Consider the following 13,149-nt stretch of genomic DNA (forward strand, 5'->3'; position numbering starts at 1 on the left):
TCGAAGAGTGGCAAGCGGATCATGCACTGCAGAGCCATTGGTAGAATTGCACCGTCCATGTCCGCGGTGGATCAGTGAGCGGACTGTCTGGCCCCATGGGCCTCATTAACGCCACCTGTGCAGGGATATTCGTATACAAATATGAATACCCCCATCTCTTGTAGAGAGTACTCAGAAGTAGTTTATCATTCTCTTCTTTTTGGGGAGCATCATGGGACTGTGCAGCTTGCCCAAGGCCATACAGGCTGGCTCCTCTCATGGGAAGTACAGTGGGGAATTGAACTCCTAACCTCTGGCTCCATAGACTCTTAATGAAGAGTCACTGACCTGTCTAACCAGCTTTTACATGCTTAAGGTCCTAGCTTAATCCCCTGGTACCTCCAGTGAAAAGTATGGGTAGCAGCTTAGAAAGATCTTTGCCAGGGTCTTGTTGGTCGCAGAAGGAGCAGTGTCTGACACAACAGCCTCCCATGACCGTTCAGTTGATACAAAAACTGCTTTATCACAACTGCTTGAGTAGCATCACATTTCCTCATGATGTACTGAGGTGAAGATTGTGAATTCCTCAAATAAATCAGGTGATTTCCTTTCCTGTTTCTGTGATCTGTAAATAATAATTCTTGAAATGCTATTATTCTCTATACACTTTTCGTTCTGGAACCCAAAAAAAAAAGATAATTGCCATACTTCTATCAAAAGATGGTTATATGGTTTAAAAAAAAGTATGTTTTTTGTGAGAATGCAGATAACAGACACTTGTGAAAGGAAGGGAAATAAAAGTATACATAACTGAATATATATCTGTAGACTACACAGCACCTGATGACACTTTGACTTGCAGGTCTGAAATCAGAAGGGATATACAGAGTCTCAGGGTTCACTGATCACATTGAAGATGTCAAAATGGCCTTTGATCGAGGTACAGTATATTTTAATTTTATGACACCAATCAACTACTTGACTGGCTTCTACATGCCCTATCTTTACTGGACTGGTTCATGTTTTGATGGCATAATTAGGAGAAGAATAAATGGTTTTTCTCCTACAATGTCTATGTTCTTTTCTTGTGTTGTGTTATGTATTGATTCTTTTGCTATTTATCACTTGTACCAAAAGCCTGTCCTGTCTGGGGGAGAGAGAAAACAGATGCACAGCATTGCAAAAGATATGGGATAGAGTTTGTGACTAAAACAGTCAAATACAATTACAATGGAATGGTGTAATGTATTGTAATAAAGGGAGTTCAGGGTCTTCACTACAAAGCTTTCTAGAGTTGTGCAATGAATTATCAATGAAAAGTGAAATTCATTGTTAAAACAGTAGGTGTTCACTTGGAATCCTGCACAGCAAAGTATTCTGTTACCAGATGGCAGGGACAATTGGTGCTCGTTGTGGCAGAATGCACAGGAGGAAATGGTGGGTGGAGCCATGGCACAAGTGGATGTTCATGCACAGCCATGCTTGTACAAATACATGCAAGCAGAAAGGCTAGGAAGCTTTCACACTTACAAGACACATAGGAATAATCTAGCCTGAGCTTGAGATGGGGCCGTGCCTCATTTGCTACTGCTAGAATGGCTATTAGCACACGCTATTTCTGGCCATTTGCTTTTCCTTCACTATTCATAAAATTAGGAGGGCAAAAATTATAAGGAATGATGAGTTATGGAACAAAACTCAGGTCATTTGATTTTTTACATTTCATTCCACTGATACCTTAGTAAAAATGAGAGGACGAGTGTTTGTTTATTCTTCCACTGAATGAATGTAGGTACTGTACAGCAACAGTTGCTCACTGAGCTGTTATTGTTGACTAGTTCTGTTCCTGTTAGCGTATAAAACATTCATTGTACAGTTTGTCCACAGTGTTCTCATTGTGATCAGTGCATTCTAAGTTTTTGTTTGTGTTGCTTGGCATTATACATTTCTTATAGGTCACATTGTGTTAAGGAGAAATCACACAGCTATATTCCCTGCCTGAGGATGTGGTGTCTTTATGGAAATCTTCATCAATCTTTGTGTTGTAAATAATTCAACACACATTCAGTGGCCAAAATCATCTTCATTACATCTGCCAGTGTAATGCCATTGGTGCACCATTTAGCAGTGAACTGCTGCAAGTTACAAAATTGGCATAGGCATTTGGTGTCACCCAAGTGGAGCATGATATGAAATGCATACATTGACTTCTTAATTTGCAGCACTTCACCACTGAAAGTTATGCCAAGGGCATCACACTGATGGGTGTAGCAAATAGGATTTTAGCCAATGTGTGTTTGAAGTGAAGACAATTACCCTCAGGCAGGCAATTAAAAAAACTTGGTTGTCACCCAGGTCCAACTACTAACTGCAAAAAATCACCTTGTTTTCACTGTGCCATCATGACACTGACAGTCCTATAAATTCTTGTGAGTCTGCATCCTTGTACAGTTTTAGCAGCACTTTTCATCAGACTGAATTGCTTTTTTGCTGGAATTTAGCATGCATGCTCATAAGTCCTGTGTTTCAAGCCAACTTCTGTCTTTGTCATTTGCATTGCTTGTAGCAATTTATAGGCATAGAAATACATACAAGTCTCATTTCAAATTTTTCTACAATATAATTTGTGGTAATATCCAATGAATATTGCTTCTGTTTTGTAAACTATTGACCTCACTATCCAATGAAGGGCCAGATAATGGCTGCAGCTTTGTGTTTTACCATATCTGGATGGGTATGAAAGCAGCTGCAGTATTTTTTTTCAAAGCATTTCCTTTCATTGTAGCACTTTAATGCTCATTGTACTGCAATTAAATAGAGCTGTCCAAACAATGTTTTATAATACTAATGCTACCATGCCAAGTACATAAGGATAAATATGAGGTTGGCTAGAATAGAATAAACATTGTGATGGCAGAAATGGCACTGTATTAGAACAAATGCTAATGTGCAGGTTTACTTTGTTGCATCAAATATTAGATTGCTTGCTTCCCACTGCTAGACACATTTAGACTAGAATCCTCATGCACACCTAATAGGGAGTAACCCTAAGCCCTATTAATCCAGAACCCAGAATGCTACTTTCTAAAAGTAATTTCTTATGTCTAACTCACTGTAGTGTTCCACCAAAGTAATTTGTTTGCATTAATCTGACCAGAAAAAAAATGCTTGTTATACAACTTGCTATTATCTGATGCTTATTTGTAGACTCCAAAGATCCATAAGAAAAAGAAATACATTTTCCAACTTTTACTTTTTGGGGAAAAGAGCTACTGTCGTGCCCTCACTGCGCCAAAATATACTGTCTTACTGTAACATATTACTTTCATACCAGACTGAAAACAGAGGAATTTATTTTAAAGGAAACTTACACAGGATTGTGCTGTTAGCTGGAAATAGCAGACTTTACTATTCCAATTATAGATATCCACTGTGGTGTAGTGGATAGAGTAATGGGCTTGGGCTCAGAAGGTATGGGTTTGAATCCCCACTTAGCCATGGAAACTCACTGGAGGTGTGGAACTGGCAAAACCACTCATTAAATATCTCAGTTACCTGGAAATCACTATTAGGGTCACTATAAATCATTTCCAACTTGATGGCACATAACAGAATTATTCTAATGAAATGTAACCATTGAAGAATATTGTAGAACTTGACTTGTTACAAAATGCTGTGGAAAAAGTATGAAGTATGGAACTCTTAAAAGTTCCTGTTTCTCTCTTTCTCTCTTTTGGACAATTTGAAAAATCCCAGGATCTCCATGCCTAAACTGGTAGAAATATATTCCAACTACAAACCACCACCAATGTGCTGAAGAATACATGTTTGTTACAGCTTCATTATCTAGCAGGTCATATCTAATCTCAAGTTCAAGTGCTGGTTATCACCTTCTAAGGCCCTAAGTTATTTCTTTTTAAAGAAATTATGTATTCAATTTTTATACCACCCATCTAACCCAGTGGTTACTCTGGACAGTTAACATGAATAATAAGAACATAAAAGCATTACATAATCTGTAGCAACATATAAATAGCAAGTTAAATTAAATAATAAAACAATTATGACATTTTGAATTATTAATAACATTAATCAATAAAATTAAGAAAGATGGTAATTAGATAAAAGCCTAATAAATGGGTTGGGAGCATGATATTTACAAGAAAAACCTTATATGTGTTTCTGCCGCTATCGCCACACCCCTCTACAGAGATTGACTTGCAATGGCCCTTCATGCAGCCTATCACCATCTGACATTCTATTGTTAGGAATGTGTAGAAAGATATTCTACACTGTAGTTCCCAGGTTATAGTACTTCCTACCCCCAGAAATTAACCTCCAAGTCTCTAATTACATTTCATTAGTCACTGAATATGACAATATGCTGGCAGGTGCTTCTGCCCTCTGACTGTTTTGATTTTATCTGTCTTCCTATGTTGTTGCTATTGGAGTGGGTTGCATTGGTATTGTTTTAACAGTTACTTTCAACCTGAGTGTTAGCTATCTTAGCTGTGTTTCCTAAAACAAAAAGCAGAATAGAAATTTATTATAAAATTTTAAAATAAAGTGCCAATGAAGACAATAGACATGACCCTCTGATTTACTGTATTACAAGAAAGGAATATTCTCACTGTGTAAGCATGATCACATGTTGTCCTTGAACAAGCCTGTTATTGCTATCTGCTGTTGAGTTGCTTCCAACTTATGATAATCCTGCCAAGGTTCCCAAGGTATGCAAGAGGTTCAAGGAGTGGTTTGCCAGCATCTCACAATTAATTTCCATGGCTGAGCAGGAATCTGAGTTCAAGTTTTTTGGCCCAACATTTTATCCACCATACCACACAGTGTGGCCTATGGACCAGAATAATGCAAGAGCATTACTGTTCAGATTTTAGGGCATCTTCATGGCAAGAACAACAGAGGAACCACTTGAGAAAAGAGACTTACAGTATTTGCTGGCATATAAGACTACTTTTTTGCCCTGGAAAACATGCCTCCAAGTGGGGGGGTGTCGTCTTATACGCCAGGTGCACTTCAGTTGGGATAGACATAGCTGCTCATAGTAGCCTTCCAATGCTCGCCCAGTGCCCATAGTAGCCTCCCGATCCCTGCCCACCTCATTCTACATACTGTCCAGTATCGCGCGGTATCCAGTGCGGCTGCGGCGAGCATCAGCAGTGAGACAGGGGTGCCAGCCTTTTCGATGTGACTGGCCCATTCTGCTCGGTGGGAAGCAGTGGCGCTCCGGCCCGCCCCTTGTCTACACAGAGCTCACACATGCGGACTTGCGCACTAGTGCCAGTCACAGGGAGATGCAGGGGCAGGCCGGAGGTGCTGCAGTCACACTCCAGCCATACAATGGTGACAATGAATAGCACCTTTTATTTGGTGTGTGGAAGATGTGCGGAAGAGGGGGGTAGTCTTATACGGCAAGTATATAACAAACTTATATTTTGAGTGGAAACGTTGGGGGGGTTGTCTTATACGCCCAGTCGTCTTATACGCCGGCAAATACGGGGTAAGTACAAAATAAGGAAGCTGATGGTGGGCTGAAGTAAGGCATTATATCTTTGTGCTATTGCAACAGTTCCCCCCCACCTCCCACTCCCAAGATCAATCCCTTCACTTCCCAGAAAATTTCAACTAACATATATATGTATGTTCTAAAGAAATATTTAACTTTGCTGAACTGAAATGTCTTCTTGAAACCTATCCTTCATCTTTTCTAGATGGGGACAAAGTCGATCTCTCTGCTAACGTTTATCCAGACATAAATATAATTGCTGGAGCACTGAAGCTGTATTTCAGAGATTTACCTATTCCTGTTATCACATATGACACTTATTCCAAGTTTATAGAAGCAGCAAGTAAGTACCAAGACATGCCACCTGTCATTCACAACCATGCCATTTCCCCTTTCCCCACACTTAACCCTACAGTTCTAAAACTTTTGTACTTTAAATCCTGGCTTTGTCTATTTCGGTTTATTCAGCCCATGTTCAGTTTTGGGCTAAACATCTGTGACTGCCATCCTTTGGAGGCATTATGAAGTTTGACATCCAGTCAATCAATTAATGAAATGTAACTTTATTTTCATTGACATGCTGGCATTTTTATCTGTTAAAGTGTGTGCTAATGTTCTAATGTGTAGAACTGTCCAGTCCTGATGAAAGACTTGAAGCTGTCCATGAAGTGTGTCTGTTACTTCCTGCTGCACACTATGAGACTCTTAGATATCTCATGATTCATCTCAAAAAGTAAGTTAATTTCCTGGTGCTTTATTATCTCATATTTTTCTTGGTTCTCACAGAAGGGCATCATGTTGTATAATTCCCATCATTTTGGCCCATTTGCTGCCTAACCTTTTACATCTATATATATGTAAAAGTTCAGATAAATGGCCATGGAAATGAACACAGATGGTCACACTGCTCTTCTGGGATGACTGACCCACCTCATTCTGTGGGCTGCTATGAACAGAAACCTTAACTAATTAACTAATTAACTAATCCCAGATTTTTGAGTGAATGTGAGCTAAGTAAGTCATACTCATCAGGCAGCTGCCCCAAACAACTGAGTTTTCATCTCATAAAAGGTAAAGGTTCCCCTTGACATTTTTAGTCCAGTCATGTCCGACTCTAGGGGGCGGTGCTCATCCCGTTTTCAAGCTGTAGAGCCAGCACTTGTCCGAAGACAGTTTCTGTTGCCACATGGCCAGTGTGACTAGGTAATGCTGTTTTACCTTCCCACCGAGGTGGTACCTATTTATCTACTCGCATTTGCATGCTTTCGAACTGCTAGGTTGGCGAGGAGCTGGGACAAAGCGACGGGAGCTCACTCCGTTGCGCGGATTCGATCTTACGACTGCTGGTCTTCTGACCCTGCAGCACACAAAGGCTTCTGCGGTTTAGCCCACAGCGCCACCACTCATAAAAGGCAGCAAATTCTCACTTGTGTCATTGCATGGAGACTTTGAGACCAGAACAGGCACCCCTGAAATGTTTGCCATCTACCACTTGGTCCACAGTCTGTCTCTACAATTGTTATTGCATTTTCACTGTGGTGTACAAAGAAGGAGGGTTTTTCATGTCTGCCCTTACATGACATTTTGAGTACTTTACAAAAAAGACACTTGTTAGATCCCTATAAGGACTTACAATCTATAACGAGGCACAAGGAAGCAAATGGAGAAAGGAAGGGAAACCAAAGTATGACAGGAAGGGGGGGGCATACAATTATTTGAACTACATCTTCTTTGGCTTACATTCAGTGGGATATTGGTGAAGTATATTTATTTTAAAGGCTTTTTTAAAGAGTGATTATTCATGGAGGAGTATGATGGAAATATTGGAGATGGCTGCAAGAGGAGTAGAGTAATCTGAGAGAGTGAGACACTTTTGAACAGCTGAAGGTGGTAAAGCTGCATTACCAATGTTCACAGAGAGAACATGAGAAATAGTGGGGAGCAAGGTAAAAATAAAAAGTCTATGCAGGATCTGGAGTGAAGAAACAAGTCAAGAAATATAAGGGGGTTATATGGTGTAGTCGGAATAATGAATGGGAGTAGAATGTTCTACACTTTGGCTGTAGTCTTACTATAGCATGTAGAATTATCATTCATTATATGAAGTAAAAATAACATCACAAAGTGAGATTGGTATTGAAAAATCTAAAAAATGTATCTTTTTTTTTCTCCCACCTTTAGGATTACTATGAATGAAAAAGATAACTTAATGAATGCAGAAAATCTTGGCATAGTGTTTGGACCTACTTTAATGAGACCCCCAGAAGATAGCACCCTTGCTACGCTCAATGACATGCGGTATCAGAAGCTGATTGTGCAGATACTAATAGAAAATGAAGACGTTTTGTTTTAGACAAACAAATCTGTAAATTCATAGCCTTCTGCTATGGAAATATATATTTAAATATATATTTTAAAGGAAAACAAATTCCTGTAAGAAAAAAATGCATAGCACTTCCTTTTCTGCTGTACTGCAGATGAACATCAGAATTTTTAGTACAGGGCATGTCTTATAGACATATACCTATTTTTTATTATTTAAGAGAGAATACAGGTTTTAAAAATCCTTTTGCCTTCTATCTTTTGCCTTGCTTCCAATGTGTATCTATATACAAAGGTTACAAACTGATCTGCTGTTAACTTATTAAAGGACACATTCTTTATTTGTGTATTTAGATCGTTGAAGCAAAAAGGTACTTTCAGCCTGATTCTCAAAACACTGTGCTGGCAAAATTCCTGTTAAAAAGAACTGGGTCAGTACAGCAACCTGTAGGGTTACAGTTCTACATTCCCATCCAGCAAAAATAAACCGTATGCGAAAGCAGATTTCAACTAGGCTACATATTATCCAATATTAATCCCAACTACTGTACAGTATAACTAATAAAATGAATGGGACTTGTTCACCCCATTAATAAGCTGGTTTTAATTGATCTACTCTTTTGGGGACTGATATTAGATGTGTACAATAATCCATTTGTTGGGAATCTTCATGCACAAATACACATAGCCTGCTTCTACATACATGGATTTCTAGACTATGATCATTACAAAGAAATGAATGCCATTCAACTTAGTGGGACTTATTTCCACATGACAGCCATAATATGTACCTTCATAAGCACTGGTATGTTCCATTGTTTTCTCTTACAAAAAATAATGATACATTTAACGTGCAAGATCACAATAAATGGTCATGATTGAGCACCTCTGATGCCAGTCAGAACCCCGTACCAGCAAACAATTCCTAGTTCTCTTCTATGTGCACCAAAATGTTCTGCACACAGAAGGAAGAATTCCCAGATGCATGGGAAACTTTTCTATTCATTGGGTATCAGAGGATGCTACACACAGGATGTTTTAACTTCTCTGAGATATTTAGGATCAGGGTGTTTGTCAGTGTTAGCTGTATATGGATATATGATTTCTTTGTATGTAAGACATAATTGTATATGTCTAAAATGAAACAGAACATGTATTTTAAAATATATTTTTACTTTAGTTAGCTGCAGGAATGTCTTTTTTTTATTTAGCAAAATATAATTCAATGCGGTGCATTGATGGATTTTCATATATTCCTCTTGAGCATTATTGCTATGACATACTGAAAACATTCACCACTACAGCAGTATTATCCTGACATACCTCTTTCATTGCATATGATTTTAAGGAGACTCATCTATCATGCATTAACATTCTTTGGTTTGTGTTTTATTTTAGGTATGATCAAAGTTCTTTGCTTTTAGAGGTATGGTATTCTGGAGCAGATACAGTATTATGATTATCCCCCCTCCCCCAAAGGAGGGGCACTGAAGGTTTTTAAATAGTTTTGGCCCTAGAACCAATTACTACATAGAATGCATATTTAAAATAAGCGAAGCCAAAATATTGAATATTTTCTGGCATTGCTGAAAAGTTAGCACTTATTTGTGGTTAATTTGTTGTTTTTAAATGCCGTGTTGCATTACCTTGCTATTGTATTTACAAAAGGAAATCTGTTTAAAATTAAGCATTTTTCTTCAATGTCTTCTGGCAAATTTGTTAATAAAGGAGAGAGAGAATGAATAAGAGTGAGAGAACTGGTAAATTACCATATCTCATTTGGTTTCTTCCCCATCTTTCCAGTGTCTAACATAAGGAAATTCATTCTAATACTGGACTTTTTCCCCTCATCATGAGATTTTTGTACAAATATTTAAAACAAAGAAGGTAGTGTAATTTATTGCAGAACTAATTTTGTAAAGCTCTGTTAAGTTCCTCTCTTAGTTTGTATGCATCAGAACTTTCAAGACCTAGTTATTGTTTTCCTAAATTATTTCAGGGATAACAGGTTTCTATACATGCTTTTAAGAAGTATCAATAACTTTGATACAGGAAAAAAAGAGTAAAGACAAAAGAGGACACAGAAAATAATTTGTATTAGTTGTCTCTCACATAGGTCATCAAAGACCAGGGAAACAGACCCAGGCTGAGGGTCAAATGTTAGTGAGGTCTGATTTGCTGGTACAATATGATTAGAGATTCTCCGAAGCTGTACAGATATAATTGTTGTAGGTTATGTACTAAATACTGTCATGAAATTGTATGGAAATGGTTTTATTTTGTGAAGTGAAATATACTTTGTAATTTATGAGACTGTAAATGGAAAGAAAAAAAATTAAATGTGTTTGAGTTCCTGTCTGTAATTTTTACTGTACAAAAACAATCTTAGTTTCTCTATAGCTGTTTATATTTGCATAATTTCCATATGGGCAACAATTGTCAGGCAACAAACTGTTTAGCGATGCATTTTGCTAATGGCATTAAGATATAAGCCACTGAAACATCTGAAAGGTTTGTCAAGGCATACAAAAGGAATTGGTTCACCCAGTTCCTAGATTTTACTTCTTCAACCTTTAACAAGTTAGAAAATACGTAATTGCATTTTATGCTTTCTTGAAATTAATGTCAACTCTTTAGAACCATACAGTGGGAAAATATGTTCTTTGTGATAGGAGAGTTTTAAGGAGGGGTTTGATGGAAATAATAGAGATATGTCCACAGAGTCATACTGGAAGGCACAAGGGGAAGGAAGAGGAAAAGAATCTCAGAGAGCAGGAAACATTTGGACAGCTGAAGCTGGATTTCCAAAGGTCACAGGAGGGATGTGAGAGATACTTAAATAAAAAGCCTGTACAAGATCTGCACATGAACCAGAAACATTATTATCTTTCCCAAATTCCACTTTTATCTAGAACTCTTTTGTATTCATGACTGTCTGAGTGACAAATACAGGCAACAGTATCACTGAAGTTTCTTATTGTATGATTTTAAGGCAACTAATTAAGAGGTTATTTTATATATAATACAATGTACATTTTACAAGGATATTGCACTCTTCTCAGTAGCACTCCAAAGTGCACAATGAAATTTGGCTATAGTTTCTCTTGGATGACCATCGGGTTTTGCCTAATACAAATTCACAGTTGCTATTTGGAGAATGACACTACTCTTTGTGAAGCTCAAAATACAAACAGATAGTCCTGGTGTGCATACCTTCACCCATCAATTGCTTCTGGTCTCTGCTGCAACACCTAATCTTAAGTCCATTATCATCCTGTAGACCAAAGGCAAATAAATCAAGACTTTGAAAATAAGACATGGTGCCTTAATTTCCAGCTACATTGTTACTGTGTAATTGCTGGAGTTTGAGGAAGTTTGACAGAGTCTCTGTGAAATCTTGTGACTTGTTTGTACTGATAACTTCTAAGTTCAGAAAGACCTTTAGTACTCTTTAAACGTATCATGCAACTACAGAAACACAGTGTCTTCTTTTCACAGGCACTAGTACATCGTTGCAAAGTTCTCTGAAAACAGTTTCAGACTGTCTGCCGATTTTATTGTGCACACTGTTCTTAAATTTGTAAAAATTGGAGCATGTCATATGTAGAGAACAAGAGGGTTTAGAGTCAGGTATGAGAGTATGCTACTGTTCTTGGATAACAGATGATTTCAGGGGTAAAAGGCATGTACTTTAAGAGCTTTATCAATTGAAATGATTTACAAATACTTACATTACCTATTCTATTAACAATTTATGGTTACTGCTAAATCATAACATTTAAACATACAAAATTATTCCTATATTGAACTTTCCTGAAAATTCTGTGGCACAGATTAATAATTTTTCGAACTTCACAGATGGGAATGACACTGAAAGGTAGGGATTTGCCCAGAGTTATCCAATAAGACTGTAGTCAGCTCAAACCTTATGTCCCAAGAAACATTTTGTCTACTGGACCTTATTGCTTCTCTACAATAAATATATACTAAGAAAAATAGACATTGAAGAACAGGTGATCACATTTTCCTGTTCCATTAACAAATGCGCTCAAGATCTGCCAGAAGATAAAAAGAGAAGATCTGTAATTATGGCCCTAACTTTTAGCAATTTGCCACCTCAGTCTCAATTGTATGTAATCTTAATTGCATGTATTATAGTGTTGTTCCTATCCTACACAATATTGAACATAATAATCATAGACTTTGGAGTTAAGTGGTGCCATGATTAGAGAGAGAGAGAGAGGGAGAAGTTCAGCTTTCCTATCAGCATGAAGTTCATTGGATGGCCTTGGTCAGTCCACAGTCTTTTAGTACAATATAATCCACCGATTTGTTGCACACATAAAATGAGGAAATCCAATTTATGTGTTTATTAGTTTACTTAATAGTCATTTTTTATCCTAGGAGACTAAGGCAGCATACATCTTCCTCTTTCTGGTTTATTCTCATAACAACTGAGCTGTGACTAACTATATGGCACACAGGGCAAGTGACACTATCTCCCACACATGCTACTCTGTGGCATATTATTACATTTTTCAGTTACTGACAGAATTATTATTTTAGCTTTGAATTACTACTAAAACTACTACTGCCATTTCTTTACCTTAAAGGTTACTACAGAGGGTAAACATAACAGAATATTTGTACACCTATACTGTATATGTCCTTCTTGAGGGGAAAAATGAAAAATGTATTTTTTGGTTACGTTGAGTGGTCCCTTCACAGATTGCTGCCTTGTTGTGGCGAAGGGGCTTGAATAATTCAGAGAACCTATGCTGTGCAGGGACACCTAAGATGGAGAGGACATAGTGGAATGTTCCGACTAAATGCAATCCACCTGGATCAGGAAAGGGCAAGCCACTCCAGTAACTTTGCCATTAAATCTCCATGGACAGAAACAAACGACTAAAAGATATGACACTGGAAGTTGAGCCCCTCAGTTCAGAAGGTGTCCAACATCCTACTGAGGAAGAGCGGAGGACAAGGACAAGTAGTTCCAGAGCTAATGAGGTGGCTGGGCCAAAGCTTAAAGGATGCTCAGCTGTGGACATGCATGAAAGTGAAAGGAAAGCCCGATGCTGCAAAGAAAAATACTGTATAGGAACTTGGAATGTAAGATCTATGAACCTTGGGAAGCTGGATGTGGTCAAACAGGAGATGGCAAGAATCAACATTGACATCCTGGGCATCAGTGAACTAAAATGGACGGGAATAGGCGAATTCATATCTACTACTGTGAGCAAGAATCCTGTAGAAGAAATGGAGTAGCCCTCATAATCAACAAAAGAGTGGGAAAAGCTGTACTGGGATACAATCTCAAA

The 13,149-nt window shown here is 37.9% G+C and overlaps 1 protein-coding gene across 1 annotated transcript in view; it reads left to right on the plus strand.

Annotated features, from left to right (window-relative positions):
- Window positions 1-10,179, plus strand: part of CHN2 (chimerin 2) — a 147,333-nt gene extending 137,154 nt beyond the window's left edge. The window contains exons 10-13 of the mRNA XM_020780416.3: window positions 842-919; window positions 5,709-5,846; window positions 6,131-6,236; window positions 7,685-10,179. Of these exons, the coding sequence (XP_020636075.1) occupies window positions 842-919; window positions 5,709-5,846; window positions 6,131-6,236; window positions 7,685-7,856 (494 nt within the window). The 3' untranslated portion in view covers window positions 7,857-10,179. The remainder of the gene's footprint in view (window positions 1-841; window positions 920-5,708; window positions 5,847-6,130; window positions 6,237-7,684) is intronic.
- Window positions 10,180-13,149: the final 2,970 nt, after the last annotated feature.

The sequence above is a fragment of the Pogona vitticeps genome, chromosome 6 (genome assembly GCF_051106095.1).
Source record: "Pogona vitticeps strain Pit_001003342236 chromosome 6, PviZW2.1, whole genome shotgun sequence".
Taxonomy (NCBI): domain Eukaryota; kingdom Metazoa; phylum Chordata; class Lepidosauria; order Squamata; family Agamidae; genus Pogona; species Pogona vitticeps.